This window comes from Macaca mulatta, chromosome 9, assembly GCF_049350105.2.
Source record: "Macaca mulatta isolate MMU2019108-1 chromosome 9, T2T-MMU8v2.0, whole genome shotgun sequence".
NCBI classification, from domain to species: Eukaryota; Metazoa; Chordata; class Mammalia; order Primates; family Cercopithecidae; genus Macaca; species Macaca mulatta.
The window spans coordinates 112127487-112151035 of record NC_133414.1 but is presented as its reverse complement, the minus strand read 5'-3'; the positions used below and the strand labels follow the sequence as shown (position 1 = coordinate 112151035).

At 42.8% G+C, this 23549-nt stretch overlaps 1 protein-coding gene across 4 annotated transcripts in view; it reads left to right on the top strand.

Annotated features, from left to right (window-relative positions):
• The first annotated feature begins 15943 nt into the window (after nucleotides 1-15943).
• Nucleotides 15944-23549, top strand: part of CPN1 (carboxypeptidase N subunit 1) — a 41173-nt gene continuing 33567 nt past the window's right edge. For all 4 annotated transcript variants that reach the window (XM_001106976.5, XM_015147916.3, XM_077947231.1 and 1 more), the window contains exons 1-2: nucleotides 15944-16448; nucleotides 21846-22042. In XM_001106976.5, coding sequence (XP_001106976.3) covers nucleotides 16226-16448; nucleotides 21846-22042 — 420 coding nt within the window. In that variant the 5' untranslated portion in view covers nucleotides 15944-16225. The remainder of the gene's footprint in view (nucleotides 16449-21845; nucleotides 22043-23549) is intronic.

The window sequence follows — 23549 nt, the reverse complement described above, 5'->3', positions numbered from 1 at the left end:
AGGAGTAAATCTTCATGACCTTGAGTTAGGCAATAGTTTCTTAAAATGACATCAAAAGTACAAATGACAAAAGAAAAAAACATAAACTGGAGTTTATTAAAATTAAAAAACTAAGTGAAAAGACAACCCACAGGATAGGGGGAAATATTTGCAAATCATATATCTGATAAGAAATGTGTATTTAGAATGTATAAAGAACTCATAACTCAACAATAAAAAGATTAATAACCCAGTTTTAAAATGGGCAAAGGATTTGAATAGACATTTCCCCAAAGTAGATGTATACAAGTGACCAATAAACATATGAAAAGACTCTCTAAATCATTAGTCATTAAGAAAACACAAATCAAAATCATGATGAAATACCAGCTCACACCTGCTAGGATGGTTAAAATAAAAAAGATAATAACAAGTGTTGACAAGAATGTGGAGAAATTGGAATCCTTGTAAATTTCTGGTAGGAATGTGATATGGTGCAAATGCTTTCAGCAGTTCTTCAAAATGTTAAGCATAGAGGTACTATATGAACAGCAATTTTATTCACTTCCATGGAGAAATGAAAATATATGTCCAGGCCGGGCATGGTGGTTCACGCCTGTAATCTCAGGACTTTGGAACGGCAAGGTGGGCAGATTTCTTGAGCCCAGGAGTTGGAGACCAGCCTGGGCAACATGGCAAAACCCCGTCTCTACTAAAAATACAAAAACAATTTAGCCAGGCATGGTGACATTCACCTGGTAGTCCCAGCTGTGCAGGAGGCTGAGGTGGGATTATCCCTTGAAGCTGGGAGGTCAAATGTTGGAAACAGGCCCCCCAAAATCTAGCCATATACTGTCCCCAAAACTGGCCATAAACAAAATCTCTGCAGCACTGTGACATGTTCATGATGGCCATAACGCCCATGCTGGAAGGTTGTGGGTTTACCAGAATTAAGGCAAGGAACACCTGGCCCACCCAGGGCGGAAAACTGCTTAAAGGTGTTCTTAAAACCACAAACAATAGCATGAGTGATCTGTGCCTTAAGGATATGCTCCTGCTGCAGATAACTAGCCAAACCCATCCCTTTATTTTGGCCCATCCCTTTGTTTCCCATAAGGGACACTTTTAATCAAATATCTGTAGAAACAATGCTAATGACTGGCTTGCTGTTAATTCGTGGGCAAATCTCTGTTCAGGGCTCTCAGCTCTGAAGGCTGTGAGACTCCTGATTTCCCACTTTATGCCTCTATATTTCTGTGTATGTATATGTGTCTTTAATTCCTCTTGGGTAAGTGTCCCCCTGACCAAGCTGGTCTTGGCAGTAAAAGTTCATACAAAAACTTGCACAAGAATGTTCATAGTGGCATTATTTATAATAACCAAAAAATGTAAAAAACCCAAATGTCCATCAACTGAAGAATGGATAAAATGTGGTACATTGCTATAATAGAATATCATTTGCCAAAAAAAAAGGAATGAAGTACTGATGCATGAACCTACACACAGATGAACCTTGAAAGCATGATGCTAGCCTGGCATGGTGGCTCAGACCAGTAATCCCAGCAATTTGGGAGGCTGAGGCAGGAGGATCGTTTGAGTCCAGGAGGTTAAGGTTGCAGTGAGCTGCATTTGTGCAATTCCATGTATATAAAATATCCAGAACAAGCAATTCCTTAGAGACAATGGATTAATGGGCACCTAGGGCTAGAAAGTGACTGCAAATGGATACAAAAATTTCCTGGGAAATGATAAAAATATTCTAAAATTAGATTGCTGTAATGATTGCACAATTCTGTATATTCTAAAAACCACTGAACTGTACCTTTAAATGGGTGAATTTTATAGCATGTGAATATATCTCAGTAAAGATTATTACTAATAACACCTATCTTCCAAGGCTAAGAGGTTGTAGATTAATGATAATATATGTACAATATTTTCCCTGGAAATTAGGAGGGGCTCATATGCAAATTCAAGTTTTTACACATTCTTTATAATTCTTTATAAGCCATTCTGTTTAGTTCAGTTTGTGAAATTCCAGGCTTAGTCAGTATTCAATCAATTAAAATTTGTTATATTTTTCTGGCATACTATTGACATGTTGGACTTCTATTTTTCTCTGAATTTAAGATGTCATCTGTTTTAAGACACATTCCAGTTTCAGAGACATTAAAATGTGAAAGGAGTATCTTAGAATCAATGAAATATAGTTGCTTCTGCTACATGTTGGCCCGTAGCCCATTACTAACACAGTTAATAGGGCTACTCAAAGTCTGATGTGTGGCAATCCCTCCATCCCAAGTGATCAGATCATTTGAGCCAGGCTCCTCTTTTCCAGTTAACCTCCTGCCTGATAACCTGTTATCCTCATTGATGTCATATCAGTAAACACACATCACATTAACTTTTTTCAAAAGCAGAGAGAACCACTTCACTCCCGACAAAGAGGATTACAGAGGTACAAGCTATTTGCAAATTAGGCAACACTGGTACACAGAATAGATTCATAGTCCATGCATGCGTGGCTGCCATTGGCTAGAGGGCAGTCTGAGTCAACATGTCACTGAACCAACGATTGCCCTGTTGGAAGGAGAGTTAGTGGGGCCACATGGTAGAGCCTAGGTTTCTGGAACTCCATGTAGTCATTTCCTGCCCTGTTCTAAAAAGTCAACAAAAATATAAATGCAGAGGAGACTGTTTATTCTTTGTTATTGCTTTTCAGCATGAATACCTGTTATATGCCAGCTACAGACTAGGGACTAGGAATCCAGAAACAAATAAGATGTAGTCCCTGCCCTTAAGGACCTTATATTTTAATCAAGGGAGTCACAAGCCAAAAATTATAGCACAATGTAATGTTTGCAGAGAAATATACGCCGAGTTCTATGGAAATACAAGGGAAGGACCCTAAAATCAGACACAAGGCAAATGATGGGAAAGGTTTAGAGAAAACAATGTCTGGATTTATTCTAAAACACAAATAGGAATCAGCTAACGTCCAATTGGAGGGAGAGGTGATGTTCAAAAACTCAGAGGCTTTTGAAAGACTGCAATTTGTTGGGTATAACTAGGAGGCGGGAGGGGTGCTGGAGAGGAGCAGGGCACATAATGCTGGGAAGGCAGGAAACATCAGGGCCTGGCAGGCCTTTGCCATGTGAGGAAGTATGAACTTAACTGAGCAGAAAGGAGAAGCGATAAAGGATCTAAACAGTGGAAGGAAGGGGCGAGCAATAGACAAGAGGTGGTTTGTATTGAAGAAAGATCATGGTGGCGACTGTATGATGTGTGCAGCGGAAGGGGGTCAAATCCTGGCAGGAAAATAGATGATGGGAGGCAGTTACCAAGATCTAGGCAAGGACAAGTGAGAGCAGAACCGAGGCCGTGGCAGGAGATGGGGAAAGCAAGGGTCAGCTATGAGGAACAACACAGAAAACGGAGAGGGCTTAGTGAATGAGTAATCGTGGGAAGTGAGAAGGAAGAATTTAGAATGGCTCCTGTGTTTTTGACTTGGGCAACAGGTGGTGCCATTTCCCAAGAGGAGCAACTATGGGGGAGGAGACACTGCATTTAGATTCAAATGGGTTGCATTTGTAGTCCCTACAAAATAAGCAAATGGAGAAATTATTCTAGCCAAGGCAATAAGAAGATAATAAATACAACGAACATATACATAGCACTCTACAGTTTATACAGAACTTTTATTGAAATGTGAGACATGACTGAAGCAGTGTGTGGTGGGCATGTGGGGGAGGTGGTGAGTTCTAAGGGGAATTTATTTGGAGAGGAGGAGCAAGCTGTTTGCAGAGAACACTGAAAATCCAGCACTGGATGCCAGGCGCGGTGGCTCATGCCTGTAATCCCAGCACTTTGGGAGGCTAAGGGGGATGGGTCACTTGAGGCCAGGAGTTTGAGACCAGCCTAGCCAATATGGTGAAATCCCTGTCTCTAGTAAAAATACAAAATTAGCCAGCCACGATGGCACACACCTGTAGTCCCAACTAATTGGGAGGCTGAGGCACGAGAATCGCTTGAACCTGGGAGGCAGAGGTTGCAGTGAGCCCAGATTGTGCCATTGTACTTCAGCCTGGGCAACAGAGTGAGACTCTGACTCAAAAGAAAAAAAAAAAAAAACTAGATGCAAAAAGTATGGGAAATCCCAGAAGGGTTTTACAAAGCTGTGTTTAGAAGAAAACATGGGCCAGGAACAATGGGTCATACGTGTAATCTCAGCACTTTGGAAGGCCAAGGTAGGTAGATTGCTTAAACCTAGTAGTCGGAGACCAGCCTGGGCAACATAGTGGGGCTCCATCTCTACAAAAAGTTAAAAAACTGGCCAGGCGTAGTGGTGTGCACCTATAGCCCCAGCTACTTGGGAGGCTGAGGCACGTGAATTGATTGAGCCTGGAAGGTGGAGGCTGCAGTGAGCTGTGACTGTGCCACTGCACTCCAGTCTGGGTGAAGAGTGAGAATTTGTTTCAAAAGAAAACACAATAATATTTATTCTGGCAAATTCGAGGTAAAAATAGTGGGAAAGGGGAATTTTGAATTCACTTCCAACTCTTGAAACCAACTGAAAGCCAAGAGCAAAAAAATAAAAAAGAAAATCCTTTCAATAAACAGGGGAAAAGTTGTAACACAAAACCAAGGAGGATGACTACTGAATGAAATTAATTTTGATCCAAAATATGCGAGGATTCAGAGCCAACACATCCTTGTAGAGACTCTGGGAAAGAGATCAATTTCCTTAAGATGAACTACCATGTTCCCGAGAAATGCATCCAAGGATCCTCTGTGGGTGGACTGATGAGGTGTAAGGTCTGATTAAGGGTGGGGCAGACATGGCCAATGTTCTGCGATATCATTATCTCTATTGTAATGGAACGTATGATTTTTTAGATGGGATAAAGACTATTTATCTGCTTCCCTTGCACATAGGCATGGCTGTAAGTTCTAGCCTATGGAACATAAGTGAAAATGGCGTGTGAAATTATGGGAAGTGTGCCCTTTTTTAATAGCTTTATTGAGATATAATTCACACACCACACAATTCCGCCATTTAAAGTGTACAATTCCGTGGCTTTTAGTATATTCAGAGTTATGCAACTATTGCTACATTTTTAGATAATTTTTATTATCCCAAAAAGAAACTTGGCACCCCTTATCCACCATCTCCCAAATCCCCTAATGCCCCAGTTCTGGGCAACCATGAACCTACTTTCTGTCTCTGTAGATTTGCCTATGCTGAACATTTTCTGTAAATAGAATCATACACTAAGTGATCTTTTGTGTCTGGCTTCTTTCACTTAGCATAATGTGTTTGAGGTTCATCCCTGTTGTCACATGTCTATTACTTTATGCCTTTTGGTTGTTAAATTATATTCTGCATTTTGAATAATGGTGCTATGAACATTTGTGCAAGTCCTGTATGGACATATGTTTCCATTTCTCTTGAGTATATACCTAGGAGTAAAATTTCTGTGTGATATGGTTTTATGTTTAACATTTTGAGAAATTGACAGAACTGTTTTCCAAACTGGTTGCACCATTTTATGTTCCTTCCAACAGATGTGTGAGGATGGGAATTTTGATTTTAAAGATCCTGGATCCTTTTCTTTTTAAAATCAAAATTCCCATCCTCACACACCCGTTGGAAGGAACAGCACTTTGGGAGGCTGAGGTGGGAGAATCACTTGAGCCCAGGAGGCCAGCCTGGGCAACAGAGTGAGACCCCCGTCTCTACAAAAACTTTATAAAATTAGCAGGTGCACCTGTAATGTTGGTATGCACTTGTAGCTCCAGCTACTTGGTAGGCTGAGGCAGGAGGATCACTTAAGCCCAGGAGGTTCAAGGATGCAGTGAACTATGATTGTGCCACTGTGCTTCAGCCTGGGTGACAGAGCAAGACCTTGTCTCAAAAATAAAAAATAAGATAAAGAGACAAGGTGAGCTCCTTGTTGGTGGCTGGAATGTGAACATGCTGACAGGGCTGGAACCATCTTGAATAGTTGGTGAATGTATGTTGAGACTGGCAGAGCAACAAGCTAAAAGGAGCCTGGACAGCAGCCTTGAACTGCCTGCTTCCAAACTTCATTTACCTGTAACTAAAGAAATAAAGCTACAATTATATGGGGCTTTCTCTAACTTAAAGCTGAATCTAATCTTAACTGATATAGGTTGTTGGGGGATAGGAAACACCCCTGAAGAATTAGAGACCATAGGGAAAGACTCTCAAGAAGGCAGAACCAAGAGGGAGGTGGCTAAAGGAAGAGCCAGACTGACACACCATTTTATATCTTCCCAAACTGTCTGTCTTGGTGAGGGGGGATGAAGGAGGAGGGACTAGAATCACTACAACACAGAGCACCTTAGTAAAGGGGGTCATTTTTGAGCCACACCAATGTCCTGAACTCTAGTATCTGAGAAAAGACGTAACAGCAGAGAGCCCAAGAAGCATGGTGAGAGGTATTTGAGAAAACAACCCTGAACTGGCATTGAGGATGACTCCTGCTCACATTCCTCACTCCCTTCTACCCTATTTTTCTTTTTTTTTTGAGACAGAGTCTCACTCTGTTGCCCAGGCTAGAGTGCAGTGGTGCAATCTCTGCTCACTGCAACCTCTGCCTCCTGGGTTCAAGTAATACTCCTGCCTCAGCCTCCTGAGTAGCTGGGATTACAGGCACACACCACCATGCCCAGCTAATTTTTTTTTTAGTAGAGACGGTGTTTCACCACGTTGACCAGGATGGTCTCAATTTCCTGACCTCGTGATTTGCTCACTTCAGCCTCCCAAAGTGCTGGAATTACGGTGAGAGCCACCACGCCTGGCCTCTACCCTATTTTTCAACACATCATGATCCAGACAGAAACTCCCCCATTCAAAGATGAGGGATAACCAGAAAGGGAGACACGTGGAGATGATTAGGAGAAAAGAAAAGACATCACAAGAGAAATTATTCCAGACAACAGAACAAGAGTTCAGACAAAGAATCCTGCTAAGTCCCAAGCCATAGATATTATGATTAACTTGGGGAAACATTTTAAAAGAGGAGTAAGAGATGAGAGAGGAGATGGTGAGACATCAAAAGGAGGCCAGGCTGAGTTGGATGAGCTCAGGAAGAAAAATAAAAGAGGAAAACCAAAATCATGACAAAGAACCCAGCACGGCATACATTGCAGAATGATTAAATCAAACTAATGAACATATCCATCACTTTACTCACTTACCATTTTTGTGTGGTGAGGACATTTAAAATAAACTAAGCAATTTTGAAATACACAAATCATTGTTATTAACTGTAGTCACCATGCTGTGCAATAGATGGCTAAAATCTATTTCTCGTTTCTAACTGAAACTTTGTGCCCCTTGGCCATCACCCTTTTCCCCTTCCCCGACCCTCAGCCCTGGTAACCACCATTCTATTCTCTATTTCTACAAGTTCATTTTTTTTAGATTTTATATATAAGGGAGATCATGCAGTATTTATCTTTCTGTGCTTGGCTTATTTCACTTAACATCGTGTCCTCCAGGTTCATCCATGTTGTCACAAATGACAGGATTTTCTTCTCTTTTAAGGCTATATAATATTCCTTTGTGTATGTACACTGCATTTTCTTTCTTTTATCTATTGATAGATACTTGGATTGATTCCATATCTTGGCTATTGTGAATAATGCCACAATGAACATGGGAGTACAGATGACTCTTTGAAATACTGATTTCAGTGGCTTTTCTCAAGGACCTCAAAGGTTCTGTGAAAACCAGTAGGCCTGGCACAGTGGCTCATGTTTGTACTCTTAGCACTTTGGGAGGCCAAGTCAGGGGGACTGCTTGATCCCAGGAGTTTGAGACCAGCCTGGGCAACATAGTGAGACCCTGTCCCTATTTAAAAAAAAAAAAAAAAAAAGACCAGCAGAACATACAGAGACACTGGCAACCTTAATTTTTATGGCAGGCTTGATCAGTGAAAAACTTACTCTGAAGGCCAGACAAATGCAAAGTTCTCATAAAACGAGGATTTTTTCTTATTTGAATTATATTCTATGGAGCTCTTTTTCCTTCTCTACAGATTTTCTGTTTCGTATTTAATGATGGGAAACAATAATATTAGCTTCTCTGAAAGAAAACACAGAGAGAAGGGAAGGAAGAAAGGAAGGAATAAAAGAAGAAAAAAAAAGCCCAGTTTAAAAAAAAGATGATAATCTGTCATTTCAAAAAATAAAAGCTAAACAACAGTGATATTTATGGACACAGGAATATTATAATACTGGAAATGTACAAATGATGTGACTAACATAAATCTGGAGACATTAGATTGCAAAGGAGGTTTTAGGAGATGAGAGAGCCTATTTCACGCCATTCCCCCATTTAAAGCTCCAATGGCTTCCCATTACTCTTGGGTTAAAATCTGAACTCCTTGTCAAGAGAATGAGTTATGCACTCACCTCTTCCTGTTCCTCTCACACATAGCCTCCTTGGTCTCTGAGCTCCCACACTGGCCAGCCCTCTAGTCCTGAGCCAGGCCTGCTCTGCTCTCTCTTCCTTCTGCATGGACGGCTCTGTCCCCAGAGATCCACCTGACTGAATGCTTTGATCATTCAGGTCTCAAGTCAAATATCACTTGCTCAGACAGGCCCTCTCTGACCTGTAACCTGAACTAGCCACCCAACCCTCCCTAGCCACATACTATTTTATTTTCTTCATAAATATAATATGAAAAGATCTTATTCATTATGTATTTACTGGATTGTGTGTGTTTGTGTGTTTACTGGTTTCTTCCTGCCCCTGTCACACACACACACACCCTACGAGAGCAGGGATCTTGCCTGTTTTGTTATCTGGCACATACATCAGAGACTGATGTAAACTATTCAATATATTTTTGTTTCATGAATGAATGAATGAATGAACAAAAAATCTATTACAGCCTGGATTGAATAGACATCATCTAAAGGTGAAATGTCTGCTTGAGAAAACATAAAAGCACGACACCCCCTACGCTTTAATGATTTCTATGCGTTTTCTTTTTTTTTTTTTTTTTTTTGAGATGGAGTCTTGCTCTGTCGCCCAGGCTGGAGTGCAGTGGCATGGTCTCGGCTCACTGCAGCCTCCGCCTCCCAGGTTCAAATGATTCTCCTGCCTCAGTCTCCCAAGTAGCTGGGATTACAGGCATGTACCACCATGCCCAGCTATTTTTTGTATTTTTAGTAGAGGTGGGGTTTCACCATGATAGCCAAGCTGATTTCGAACTCCTGACCTCAAATGATCTACCTGCCTGGGCCTCCCGAAGTGCTAGGATTACAGGTGTGAGCCACCATGCCCAGCCACCTTTTTTTCTTTAGAGTCATTAATTGGCAACTATTATTCCATGGGAAGACTTTTTTTTTCTTTTTCTTTTTTTTTTTGTAAATCTTTTTTTAGAGATAGGGTCTTATTTTGTTGCCCAGTCTGGTCTCAAACTCTTGGCCTCAAGTAATCCTACTACCTCGGCCTCCCAAAGTCTTAGGGATTAAAGGTGTGAGCCACTGCACCTGGACCCAGTACGAAGCTATTTTTCTAAAGATAAGCAACTCTTCCAGCTTTGTTTCAACTTCTTGTTAAATATTCAATATAATTTTTATTTTTAAAGGCATACACACTATGATCTCATTTTTGTAAAAAGTATTTCTCTACCCTTCTATCTGCAAATTTATTTATTTATTCATTTATTTATTTATTTATGAGATGGAGTCTCGCTTTGTCGCCCAGGCTGGAGTGCAGTGGCTCACTCCTAGCTCCATCTCCCAGGTTCATGCCATTCTCCTGCCTCAGCCTTCCAAGTAGCTGGGACTACAGGCGGCCGCCACCATGCCTGGCTAAGTTTTTGTATTTTTAGTACAGATGGGGTTTCACCATAGCCAGGATGGTCTCGATCTCCTGACCTCGTGATCCGCCTGCCTCAGCCTCCCAAAGTGCTGGGATTACAGGCATAAGCCACCACGCCTGGCCTCTGCAAATTTATTTATTCAACAAATGTTTATTGAGCATCTACTGTGGGCCAGGCATTGTTCTAACAATGGGGGCAGAGCAGTGGGAAAAACAGGCAGTAGTCCTTGCCTTCATGTAACTTACATGAAGTGGGGGATACGGACAAAAAATTAAAAAGAAATGAGTAATTACAGAGAATGCTTTCAGGTAATGGTACGTATTATGAAGGATAATTGAGTCAAGGGGTAGAGAATGATAAGGGGTAGCAGCTGGGACCGAGTTTAGATGGAGGGGTCAGAGCCAGCCACTGCAAGGTGTATTTGAGCGTGGACTTAAAGGGTGGGAAGAGGAAAGCCGTGAAAAAATTTAGAAGAGCATTCCTGGCAGGGAAAGGAGAAAATGTAAAAGCCTTGGGCAGAAATAAGCTTGATGTGTTCAAGGAGTAGAAAGAAGGACATTGTGATTGTTGTTTACTGGGCCTTTATGTCACTGTAAGAATTTTTTATTCTATTTTATTTTTTGAGACAGGGTCTCATTTTATCACCCATGCTGGAATACAGTGGCATAGTGCTAAGATCAGAAGTATGAGATGGATGGGAAAGAGAATTGGAAAGGGCTTGGTCTGTCTTGAGGACTGACTTTCCTGGCCCTCCAGACTTGACCAGGTTCCTTTTGCTCTACCCCCTCTCATAGCAGTTAAAATCCAAATATCTCTCAAAGAGTGATTGTTGATTTGAACTAAGCTGAACTCCCACCATGCCCGGCTAGTTTTTGTATTTTTAGTAGAGACAGGGTCTCACCATATTGGCCAGGCTGGTCTTGAACTCGTGACCTCAGATGATCTGCCTATCTTGACCTCCTGAAGTGCTGGGATTACAGGTGTAAGGCACTGCACCCAGCCTGAACTCTTGATTCATTTACAGGTGCAGTCAACTAACATTTATTGAGCAGGGTTAAATTATATCAAGACTTCTCTGCAGAGTTACTGCGGGGATATAGAGAAAGAAATCTTAAAACTACAATAACTAGAGGTCTGGGTTGGGAAGGTTGGTTCACAGGGCTGGCATTCTCTCTCTCTCTCTGTCTCTCTCTCTCTCGCTCTTTTGCTCTTGCTCTCACCCTCTCCCTTCCCCTTTCTCCTCTCTCCTTTGTCTAGGGTCTAGGGAAGGATGACAAATGAAAGAGGACAATTGCCCCCATGTCCCTACTTGAGGGTAAGTATCCTTCTGCCTCCTTCCAACCCCTTTCTAGATTTAAACGTACTCTCTTTGCTCACATGTCTCTGGTGGCTTCTTACCCTTGTTCCATATCTGAATTCACTGAAATGCATTAAGCAGGACATTAGGCTAACTGTGCCAGAGTCCAGGCCCTCCTCCACCACTTACTAGTTTTGTGACTGGGAAAATTTCTCCTCTAAAATGGAATTACATTACCCTCTTCCTTGGGAGGAATAAATAAAGAAGTAGTTGGTACTCGATAAGGCAATGTAGAATTGTAAAGTGTTATTAATATTTGCCTAAGGCAGAATGGAGATGCATCTGTCCAGGCGGGGATGGCATTGAGAACACTGAGAACCCAGAAAGAAGGAAATGCCTAAAATTAGGGTGAGGAGGAGAAGAAACAGAAAGAACTCTGAAGATACCATTTGGTCCGGACCTATACAGCCATTTGCAGGGCTAGCTGCCCAAGATTTGAATCAAGACCCTGGGAGGATGTCAGACAATGAAGCTTTCTGCTCCAGCCTCTCCCCAAGAGCCCCAGTTCTGTGGGTATTTGGGGGTGTGTTTGTTTCCTGTTGCTATGGTTAAAAAAATGAGCACAAATTTTAAAACAACACAAATGTATTATCTTACAGGTCTAGAGATCAGAAGTCTGCAATGGGTCTCATTGTACTAATATCAGGGTGCTGGCAGAGCTGTGTTCCTTTCTGGAGGTTCCAAGGAGCATATGTTTCCTTGCCTTTTGCAGTTTTTAGAGGGTGTTGACGTCCTGTAGCTCATGGCACTCTTCCACCATCTTTGGGGCCAGTGATGGCTGCTCAAGTCTCTCTCACATCTCATCCCTCTCACTCTGACCCTCCTGCCCCCCTCCTTCCACTTAGAAGCACAATTGTGATTGCATGGGCACACCTGGATAATCCAGATATAGCTTCCTGTCAAGATCAGCTGATTAGCAACCTTAATTTTTTTTGAGACAGTCACCTAGGCTGGAGTGCAGTGGCATGACCATGGCTCACTGCAGCCTTGACCTCCTGGGCTCAAGCAATCCTCCCACCTCAGCCTCCTGAGTAGCTGAGACCACAAGCATGCACCACCATGCCTGGCTAACTTTTGATTTTTTGTAGAGATGGGGTCTTGCCATGTTGCCCACACTGGTCTCAAACTCCTGGGCTCAAACAATCCTCATGCCTTGGCCTCCCAAAGTGCTTGGATTACAGGCGTGAGCCACCATGTTGGGCTACAACCTTCATTTTTTCTGCAAACTTCATTCCCCTTTGCCATGTAGCATGACATTTCACAGTTTCCAAGTGGGAGACAGGACTCTAAAAATAATCTAATTAGTTCCGCTCCCACAGATCCTCCAGCCAGCCCTCCCCAACCTCCCAAAACTAGGTGAGGTGAACCTGCTTGGTGCTCCTAAGTGATAAGAATTGGAGATACAAAGACTGATTGTAGTAGCAACTACAAGGGGAGGTATGGAAGACCCAGAATTTGAGCTGGATTGAGCTACCTAGGGAAATAGCATGAGTGAAAGCAAGAAGGCAGGTGCATGTTCCAAAGATAGGAGGTGGAGCAACAGTGCTGCACTAGAGTGAGGGACAGGATGACAAGTTACAACTGAACTTGGTAGCAAGGACAAAAAGGCTATCTGAGGCATTTGAATTTTACATGACAGTGCATGATGGTTCACTGAAACTTTGCTTTTTAAAAACAACAATTTTAGGCCGGGCGTGGTGGCTCATGCCTCTAATCCCAGCACTTTGGGAGACTGAGGTGGGCAGATCTGAGGTCAGGAGTTCAAGACCAGCCTGGCCAACATGGTGAAACCCCGTCTCTACTAAAAATATAAAAATTAGCCAGGCATGGTGGGGGGTGCCTGTAATCCCAGCTACTCTGGAGGCTAAGGCAGGAGAATCATTTGAACCCAGGAGGCGGAGGTTGCAGTGGGTGGAGATTGTGCCATTGCACTCCAGCCTAGGTGAAAAGAGTGAGACTCTGTCTCAAAAAATAAATAAATAATTAAAACCAACAATTTTATTAAGGTCTAATTTATATACCACAACATTCACCCTTTTTAAGTTTACAATTAAATGATTTTTTTTTTTTTTTGAGACGAAGTCTCTGTCGCCCAGGCTGGAGTGCAGTGGCCTGATCTCAGCATGATCTCAGCTCACTGCAACCTCTGCCTCCCGGGTTCAAACAATTCTTCTGCCTCAGCCTCCTGAGTACCTGGGATTATAGGCGTGTGCCACCACGCCTGGCTAACTTTTATATTTTTAGTAGAGATGGAGTTTTACCATGTTGGTTAGGCTGGTCTCGAACTCCTGACCTCAAGTGAGTCACCTGCATCAGCCTCCCAAAGTGCTGGGATCACAGGCGTGAGCAACTGCGCCTGGTAAGTTTACAATTAAGTGATGTTTAGTTAAAGTTATCAAGCTGACCAACTATTACCATCCCCAGTTTTAGAACATCTCCATCACTCCAATAAGCTCTTCCTTGGATCCAGTTTGAGTGCTGATTCATCCGTTAGAAAATAAATCCCTCATGCCCATTTATACTTAATTTCCATTCCCATTCCCAACATCAGGCAAACATTATTTTACTTTCTGTCTCTATAGGTTTACCCTTGCAGGACATTTCATATAAATGGCATTGTACAATATGTGTTTTTTTCATGTCTGGCTTCTTTCACTTAGCATAGTGTTTTTGAAGTTCATCCACATTGTAGCATGTAGTCATATTTTATTCTTTTTATTGCTGAATAGTGTTCCATTGTATGGTTATATCACATTTTATTTATCTGTTCACCAATTGATAGACATTTAGGTGGTTTCTACTTTTTGCCTATTACGAATAATGCTGCTATGAACATTCTGTGGGCAAGTTTGTTCTATTGGGTAGGTACCCAGGAATGGAATTGTTGAGTTGTATGGTAAATTTATATTTAATTCTTTCAGAGGGCTGTACTTATTTTTTATTCCCTTTTTAAAAACAGCTTTATTGAGATACAATTTGCATACCATAGAATTAATCTGTTTTAAGTATGCAACTCAATGAATTTTAATATATTTATAGAGTTTATAGCCACCACCATCACCACAATCGAATTTTAGAACATTTCTATCACTCTAAAAAGACATTTTGTGTCCACATATCTAATCCCAGCCCTTGGCAACCTCTAATCTTCTTTCTGTCTTTATATATTTGCCTTTTCCAAACATTCATATGAACTTAATCATACAATATGTGGTGTTTGGGGTTTGGCTTCTTTCACCGGGCATGTGTAAGATTCATTCACATCGCACAATGTATTAGCACTCCATTCCTTTCTATTGTCAAATACTATTTCATTGTATGGATGTGCCATATTTTGTTTATCTGCTCAGTGTTTGATGGACATTTGGGTTGTTTCCACTTTTTGTCTCTTATGGACAATACTGCTATGGATATTTATGTACAAGTTTTTGTGTGGATGCGTGTTTTCATTTCTCTTGCATAGACACCTAGGAGTGAAACTGCTGTATTATATAGTAAGTATATCTTTAACCTTGTAAGAAACTACTAAAGTGTTTTCCAAACTGGCTGCACTATTTACTTATTTATTTATCTTTATTTTTTATTTTTTTGAGACGGAGTCTCACTCTGTCACCAGACTGGAGTGCAGTGGTATGATCTCGGCTCACTGCAACCTCCACCTCCCGGATTCAAGCAATTCTCCTGCCTCAGCCTCCTGAGTAGCTGGGACTACAGATGTGTGCCACCATACCCAGCTAATTTTTGTATTTTTAGTAGAGAGCGGATTTTACCATGTTTGCCAGGATGGTCTCAACCTCTTGACCTTGTGATCCACCTGCCTCTGCCTTTCAAAGTGCTGGGATTACAGGCGTGAGCCACTGTACCTGGCCTGGCTGCACTACTTATGAGGGTTCTAGTTTCTCCTATTCTCACCAACACTTGCTATTGTCTGTCTTTTTTATTTTAGCCATTCTAGTGGAGGTAAAATAATATCTCATGTGTGGTTTTCGTTTGTTTTTTGAGATGAGGTCTCACTCTGTTGCCCAGGCTGGAGTGTAGTGGCATGATCATGGCTCACTTCAGGCCCTGCCCCCCAGGTTCAAGTGGTTCTCTGCCTCAGCCTCCCAAGTAGCTGGAACTACAGATATGCCATCACACCCAGCTAATTTTAAAATTATTTGTAGAGATGGCGTCTTGCTGTGTTACCTGGGCTGATCTCAAACTCCTGGGCTCAAGTGATCCTCCCAGTCTGGCCTCCCAAAGTGCTGTGATTACAGGCATGAGCCGCCATGCCTGGGATCTCATGTGGTTTTAATTTGCATTTCCTTAATGACTAATGACACTGAACATCTTTAAATGTGCTTATTAGCCATTTGTATATCTATTCTGGTCAAATGTTTTGCCCATGTTTTAATTGGGTTGTTTGTCTTCTTGTTGTATTATAAGGCTTCTTTACGTATTATGGGGATATTATCAGATACATGATTTACAATTGTTTTCTCCCAGTCCAAGGCTAATCTTTTCCTTTTCTTAATGGTATCTGTTGAAAGATTTTTGAGGAAAAAAAGGACAAAATACAGCCATGCTTCAGAAAGGTAGGCAGGCAGCAGTACATGGGATGAATCAAAAGGGACAGAGAACTCTTTTTGAAAGTTGTAATAAAGGGAACAGGCACAGGCCAAGTTTTAAAAAATTCTCCGGGAATCAAAGGGTTATAAGCAGCTATTTATTGAAGCCTGTTTACAGTCCAGTTAACCAGTAAACCAGAATCAGTGAAACTACCCATCTGGGGAAGTGCAAAAAACTTTTCAAAAGGCTTTCCCGGATTAGAGAAGGAAAGGGAGAGAGGGAGGAGAGATGAGTGGCTATTCCAGAGCGACATAAAGAATTTCCAGCCTTGGACGGACAGTTCGGAACGTCTTCCAAGTTGGACTGGTGTTTACAAGCGGGAAGCTAGGCGGACCTTGGATTTCGGCGGGTGAAGAGGCTAGGTTGTTTAAGGAGGTGGGGCGCATTTCAGTGGCTCTCTTGGAAAAAGCCCAGCAAGATGTCAGACCTGCTCTCAGTCTTTCTCCACCTCCTCCTTCTCTTCAAGTTGGTTGCCCCGGTGACCTTCCGCCACCACCGCTATGATGATCTTGTGCGGACACTGTACAAGGTGCAAAACGAATGCCCCAGCATCACGCGGGTCTACAGCATTGGGCGCAGCGTGGAGGGGAGACACCTCTACGTGCTGGAGTTCAGCGACCACCCTGGAATCCACGAGCTCTGTAAGTCCTGAACAGCTCTTGAGGGTGTGTGGGGCAGAGCCCTTCCCTTGCAAATCCAGTAATTGGGGTGGTTTCTGGGGTGGTCCGTGGACGCCTCCATCTACAAGGTACTATCTCTTTCTCAGCCTGTGCTATTTCCCTCTTAGCCCTCATACTGCCACTGCCTCTGGGGAGCTACAGCCCTCCTTCAGGCTTCAGCCCTTTCCTCCTTTTTGGGTTCTGTTTGCTCAAAACCTTAATGGTGAAAGATGAGTCTACTTCCCTGCTCATGTCCCACCTCCCTTCCTTTCCCCCATTTCCTTTCTTTTCCCCTTGCTATTGTTCTTTCTTTCCCGACCCAAAGGCTCAGGAGACACAGGCAGAAACAAAGAGCCCTTCCAGTTCTGCCAGGAAGCTTAGAAGGGCATAGGGAAATCTCTTCAGGGAGTGACAGTGTGGTATTCCAGACAGAGTTTGGGGACTGGGGTGTTAGTTTTATTTACTGGATTCTTTTTTTTTTTTTTTTTTGAGACACAAGATCTGGCTCTGTTGCCCAGGCTGGAATTCAGTGGCATGATCTCAGCTCACTGCAGCCTCGACCTCTTGGGCTCAGGTGATCCTTTTCCCTCAGCCTCCTAGGTAGCTGGGACCACAGGCACGCGCCACCACGCCCGGCTAATTTTTGTATTTTTAGTAGAGACAGGGTTTCGTCATGTTACCCAGGCTAATTTCAAACTCCTGGGCTCAGGCGATCCATCCACCTGGGCCTCCCAGTGTTGGGATTACAAGCGTAAGCCAGCACACTTAGCCTGGATTCCTTTTTTTAGTTTGTTTCTACTACAAAAGCAATTCATGTTTGGATTAAAATTTAGAAATTGGATAAGGAAAAAAATAATAAAACTCACCCCAAATCCCACCACCATTAATGTACTGATATATATCCTTCCAGACTTTTTTCTATGCATATTTAAACCCCCTGACACAAATACATGTAATCATTTCTATAAAAATGAAATTGCATTATAACTGCCCTTCCCATTTCACAATCTGTTATGGATAGCATCCATGTCTATAAGTGCAGATCTACACCATTGTGGGTTTGGCTGTGTAACAGAGTCAGCCTGTATGACTGTATTAAATACATGACTGTATTTAAATACATGACTGTATTTAACTGTCCGTATATTGATGGACATTTGTTTCTAATTTCTCACTTCTTTCCTTACCAATTCCTCCTTCAAACTGTCAACTTCAAATCTCCCTTTACCTCTCCGCTTCCACATCCCGTCTGAGTCCAGATTCCATCACAAGCTGCCTACATGATTGCGCTGAACCCCTAACTGGTCTCTAACTTCTTTTTTCTTTTTTTTGAGACAGAGTCTCGCTGTGTTGCCCAGGCTGGAATGCAGTGGTATGATCTCAGCTCACTGAAACCTCCGCCCCCCGGGTTCAAGCGATTCTCCTGCCTCAGCCTCCCAAGTAGCTGGGATTATAGGCATGTGCCACCACGCCTGGCTAATTTTTAAAATTTTTAGTAGAGACGGAGTTCCACCATGTTGGCCAGGCTGGTCTCGAACTCCTGACCTCAAGTGATCCGCCTGCCTTGGCCTCTGAAAGTATTGAGATTACAGGCGTGAGCCACCGCACCTGACCAGGTTTCTAACTTCTAACTGCTGCACTCTGAATCTTCCATTTGGTACACAAATGCCAGAAAAATTTTCCTAAATCCTGACATGATCCCACTTTCCTACTTTAAAAGCCTCACACCCCATGGACTGGCCATGGGATTCAGAATATTGCATGGAGTAGGCTCAAAGAAGGCCATGGGGTTACCTGGGATAATTGCCTCGCTTTGAAACTGCACTTCCATAGCAAGCAGCCTGCTGTCAATCAGATCATATGTTCACTGTGGAAGCTTGTGAGTGTTCATGGACATCATGGGGTTAGCCCCCAACACTCCAAGCCCCCTTCTTGGTGCTTCTGTACTTTCTAGCTTTCAAGACCTTCCTTGAAGTTTTTTCACAGGACTCTAGCCCTCACTGTTCCCTCTTTCCTCTGAAGCGCTTTAACTGCTATTCACCCATTCATTCCTTTCATTCATTCATTCCACAAATATTTACCAATCACCTACAATATGCAGGCACTTTTGTAGACTCTGGAAGTACAACAGAGAATAAAACAAAGAACCTGCCCTCATGGGCTCAAATTCTAGTGGGGTAAGACTGGCAATAAATGGGTAACTGAGTAAATATGTATTACATCAGATGGAAATAAGTGCTGTAGAGAAAACTAAATCAGGAAAAAGAGATAAGGATGGCATGGAGGAAGACAAGGGGCGGGAGAGGCACTCAGGAGAGGCGTCTCCACTGAGGTGGCTTTGAGCAGAGAGCTGAAGGATGGGTGTGATGGCACATGCCACCATGATATTGGGGAGGAAAAGATGACGGGCAGAGGGAAGAGCAAAGGCAATGCTCTGGGGCATGCTTGTCACATGTGAGAAACAGCAAGGGGGCCAGTGGGGTTCCAGCCAAGTGAACAAGGGGAGAGCAAGAGAGGAGGTCACAGCCATGTGATGGGGACACCAGGCAATAGGAGATCACGCAGGGCGTTATAAGCCCTGGTAAAGATCTAGGCTTTTACTTTGAGTCAAGTGAGAAGCCTCTAGAGGGTTTTTTAAGCAGAAGAGGGAGACAATCTGACTTAAATTTTGTAAAGATCACTCAGAACAGGGGTCAGCAAACTACAGCCCAAGGGCCAGCCACCTGTTTTGGTAAATGAAGTTTTATGGGAACACAGTCACGCCCACTCACTTTTATCTTGTCTGTGGCTGCTTTTGCTGGAAGAGTTGAGTAGCTGTGACAGAGACAACACAGCCCACAAAGCCTAAAGGATTTACTCTCTAGTCCTTTATAAAAAAGTTTTGCCAACCCCTGACTCTGGAGAATAGACTTTAAAGGGGCTAGGCAGCTGCAGGGAGAGCAAGTGGGAGATTTATTGCAATAACCTAATATGGCCAATACTACCAAGCTTGAAGGTGCAGGGGTTTGAACCAAAATGGTAGCAGTAATTGTTATGAGAAGTGGTTGTATTCCAGATATATTGAAAGTAGAGGCCAGCTGTGGTGGCTTATGCCTGTAACCCCAGTACTTTGGGAGGATTGCCTGAGGCCAAAAGTTTCAGACCAGTCTGGGCAACATTGTGAGACCTTGTCTCTATAATAAATTTTTTTAGAAAATTAGCCTGGCGTGGTGGTGTGCACTTGTGGTCCCAGCTACTCAGGAGGCTGAGGCGGGAGGATGGCTTGAACCGAGGAATTCGAGAGGCTGTCCTGAGCTATGATTGTGCCACTGCACTCCAGCATGAATGACTGAGCAAGACCCTGTCTCTAAATTAAAAAAAAAAAAAAAGAAAGAAAGAAAGAAAAAGGAAAAAGAAAATAAAAGAAAAAGGAGAGCCAAAAGAATCTGATATTAAGTATCTACTAAGTGCATGGCACTGTCCAAAGTTCTACAGGGCAGTGGTTCCCAGACTTATAGATTTCATAAGGAAGTTTTAAAAAGGTGTTTTTTCTTTTTTAAATAAATAAGAGACTGGAGGGAACTAAAACATATCTTCCAAATTTTATTTTACTGAATAAGGATGTGAAGAAAACTACCTGTCATCTTCTATATCCATCCTTTTCTAACAGAAAAAACATTTTAACACCAAGAAAAGTAAGAAAGACATAATCTACGATTAAAAAAAATACACTAAGATTAAAGAATACCCACTATGGAAAATCCACCACATGATTCTTATGGATTATAAGCATTCCTTTGAGAATAACTGCTGTAGGTATACTAAGATAAATAATAATGAATGGTGTCACAAGTTAAAAATTATGTACACTGCTAAGGCCAGGTCCAGTAAAGGAAATAGAACATGTACAAAAACAGGTAAAACCTGCTGGGCACAATGACTCACACCTGTAATCCCAGCACTTTGGGAGGTCAAGGTGGGTAGATCACCTGAGGTCAGGAGTTTGAGACCAGCCTGGCCAACACAGTGAAACCCTGTCTCTACTAAAAATATAAAAATTAGCCACGTGTGGTGGCAGGCACCTGTAAACCCAGCTAATTGGGAGGCTGAGGCAGGAGAATTGCTTGAACCCAGGAGGTGGAGGTTGCAGTGAGCTGGGATTGTGCACTTCAGACTGGGTGACAGAGAGAGACTCCATCTCAAAAAAAAAAAAAAAAAAAGAAAGAAAAAGAAAAAAGAAAAGACAAGAAAAGAAAAAAAGAAAAAGGTAAAACCAGGGAAGTCAACAGAGAGCTCTCTCTCATCAAGAAGAACCCAAGATGACTTCACAGAATATCATGTGAACTGGGCCTAGAAGGGTGATGAGAAGGATTTGGAAATGAGAAGATGAAGAGGTACAGAACCAGAAAAGTCATGGAGGCAGGAAAATGTTGAGTGGAAGAGAAATCATTTGGCAAGAGCTTTTCTCCTACCTCTTGAAAGAGGGCAAGAATGATTTTCTTTAGGTGATCCCAGAAACTTTCAGATCTTCAATACTTACCTCAAGCTGAACAGTTAATATGGCCCAAGAGAAGACTAAGGCATGAGACATAGCAGGTGCCTTCCTATTCTGTGCCTCCAGACTTGGCCTGCTTGGATTTGAAGGAGTGATTTTAGTTTTCCCATATTGCAGTGGGGAGAATGGAGAAAAAGCTCAGTCCTGCCCACAGTCCTATTCTTTGTGGTAGGTGGGGTGGGAGGGAGTGGGGAAACCCCCTGCCAGCCCACTGAATCTTAGATCCATCTCTGCGAGGCTGGTCACCTCTGCTCACCTGCTGTGTTCTTGTTCAGATGGAGTAAGAAACTTTTCAAGTGCCAAGAAAATTAAGTTTTCAACTGGGATCATTAGCAGCTGTTATGCTAAAACCTAGAGTACTCCATGAGAGCAGGTTCTGGGGAAACATCCTCATCCTGAAAGGTTCGTCTCTAAGAAGCAGCATGCTACTGTAAATGGCACTGTAAGTGCCACGTGGGCTTGGGCCTCCATAGAGCCATTAGCTAGACAACCTCAGACAAGTTGCTTAATCTCTCTCATCCTTATTACCCTCACCCTGAGGCTATTAATGCCCACTTTACAGGTTTTCTGTGAATTTTAGCAGTATCGAACATAACTGTCTAGTACACTATGGGGATTCAAGAAATGGCACTCATTATTATCCCTGGCATGAATTTTTGTAGTTTTCATAACTGTAATTGGTTAGGAAGGGGCTCAGGGATTATTGCAAAAGACCCAATGAAAACATGAGATTTTCTTTCATTCATTACTGAAAAAGAGAAAAAAGGTCTTCGTGCAAGGTTATGCGTCAATGGCACTTCCAAGCTTCCCCCATCTTTTCTCTTCCTTGCATTTTTTCCTTGCAGTGGAACCGGAGGTCAAGTACGTGGGGAACATGCATGGCAACGAAGCGCTGGGTCGTGAGCTGATGCTGCAGCTGTCAGAGTTTCTGTGCGAGGAGTTCCGGAACAGGAACCAGCGCATTGTCCGACTCATCCAGGACACGCGCATTCACATCCTGCCATCCATGAACCCCGACGGCTACGAGGTGGCTGCTGCTCAGGTACGAGGTCCAAGGGAGATGCCGGGGAGAGATCAAGGCCTTCTTAGGAAATAAAGGCCAGTGGACAAGATTCCCTCTCTGTCCCACTGTAAATGTCACAAATGTTAAAAGTAAAAGATTAAATGGTCAAGAGAAAAAATCTATCAGAAATATAAGAAAGGATGAAGAGGTGGGTTCAGTCCTACAGCACCTCAGTCAATAAATGTGGGCTCTCTCTGAGCCTGCATTCCCTCAACACCTTTCCAGATGACCTCAGGGTTTTATTGTGAGGATTAATGTGGCAATATCTGTGACAACACTTTGTAACCTGGAAAATACTCAACAGATGTGGAGGGATATTGCAAAACAAAGCTCCTTTCCTGAACTTTTAGCTTCAAACCCTAAACACCTTTCTTCCTTCCACACTATATTTCCATTTGCATTTGTGGAGAAAATAACAAGGACAACAGGCTTTCCCCAGAATTGGGGGTTAGGGGGCTAATTCTAGATTCTTCATACTGTATTATATTTCCTTTTTTTTTTTTTTTTTTTTTTTGAGACGGAGTCTCGCTCTGTCACCCAGGCTGGAGTGCAGTGGCCGGATCTCAGCTCACTGCAAGCTCCGCCTCCCGGGTTCCGGCCATTCTCCTGCCTCAGCCTCCCGAGTAGCTGGGACTACAGGCGCCCGCGACCTCGCCCGGCTAGCTTTTTGTATTTTTTTAGTAGAGACGGTGTTTCACCGTGTTAGCCAGGATGGTCTCGATCTCCTGACCTCGTGATCCGCCCGTCTCGGCCTCCCAAAGTGCTGGGATTACAGGCTTGAGCCACCGCGCCCAGCCACTGTATTATATTTCCATAGAGTTGTCTCCTCTACTAGTATAGTATTTAACCTATTGATTCTATATTTTAGAGTTATATTTGCAGTGGGACCAATAAGAAAAAATGTCTAAGGACTTTTTTTTTTTTTTTTTTTGAGATGGAGTCTTGCTTTGTTGCCCAGGCTGGAGTGCAGTGGTGCGATCTTGGCTCACTGCAACTTCTGCCTCCCAGGTTCAAGCAATTCTCCTGCCTCAGCCCTCGAGTAGCTGGGTCTATGGGCATGCGCCACCATGCCCAGCTAATTTTTTGTATTTTTAGTAGAGACGGGATTTCGCCAGGTTGTCAGGCTAGTCTCAAACTCCTGGTCTCAGGTGATCCACCTGCCTCAGCCTCCCAAAGTGCTGGGATTACAGGTATGAGCCACTGTGCCTGGCAGGACTTTTTACTTTATTTTCTAACATAAATTCAAAATGTCAGTGTGCCTAACATTTGTCTTATTATTAACATCTTAAGTGTTTCAGACCGATGTGCTTAACTTTAAATCAATGTGCCTGAATCAAGTGTTTCAGACCAATATGCCTAACATTAAATCTTTTGTGGCTGTGCATCAGAATCACAGGTGAAGATTTTGAAATACAGATTCCCAGGTCCCATCCCAGACCTACTGAGTTAGTATTGTCAAGGGTGAGGCCAAGCATCCATCTGCTTT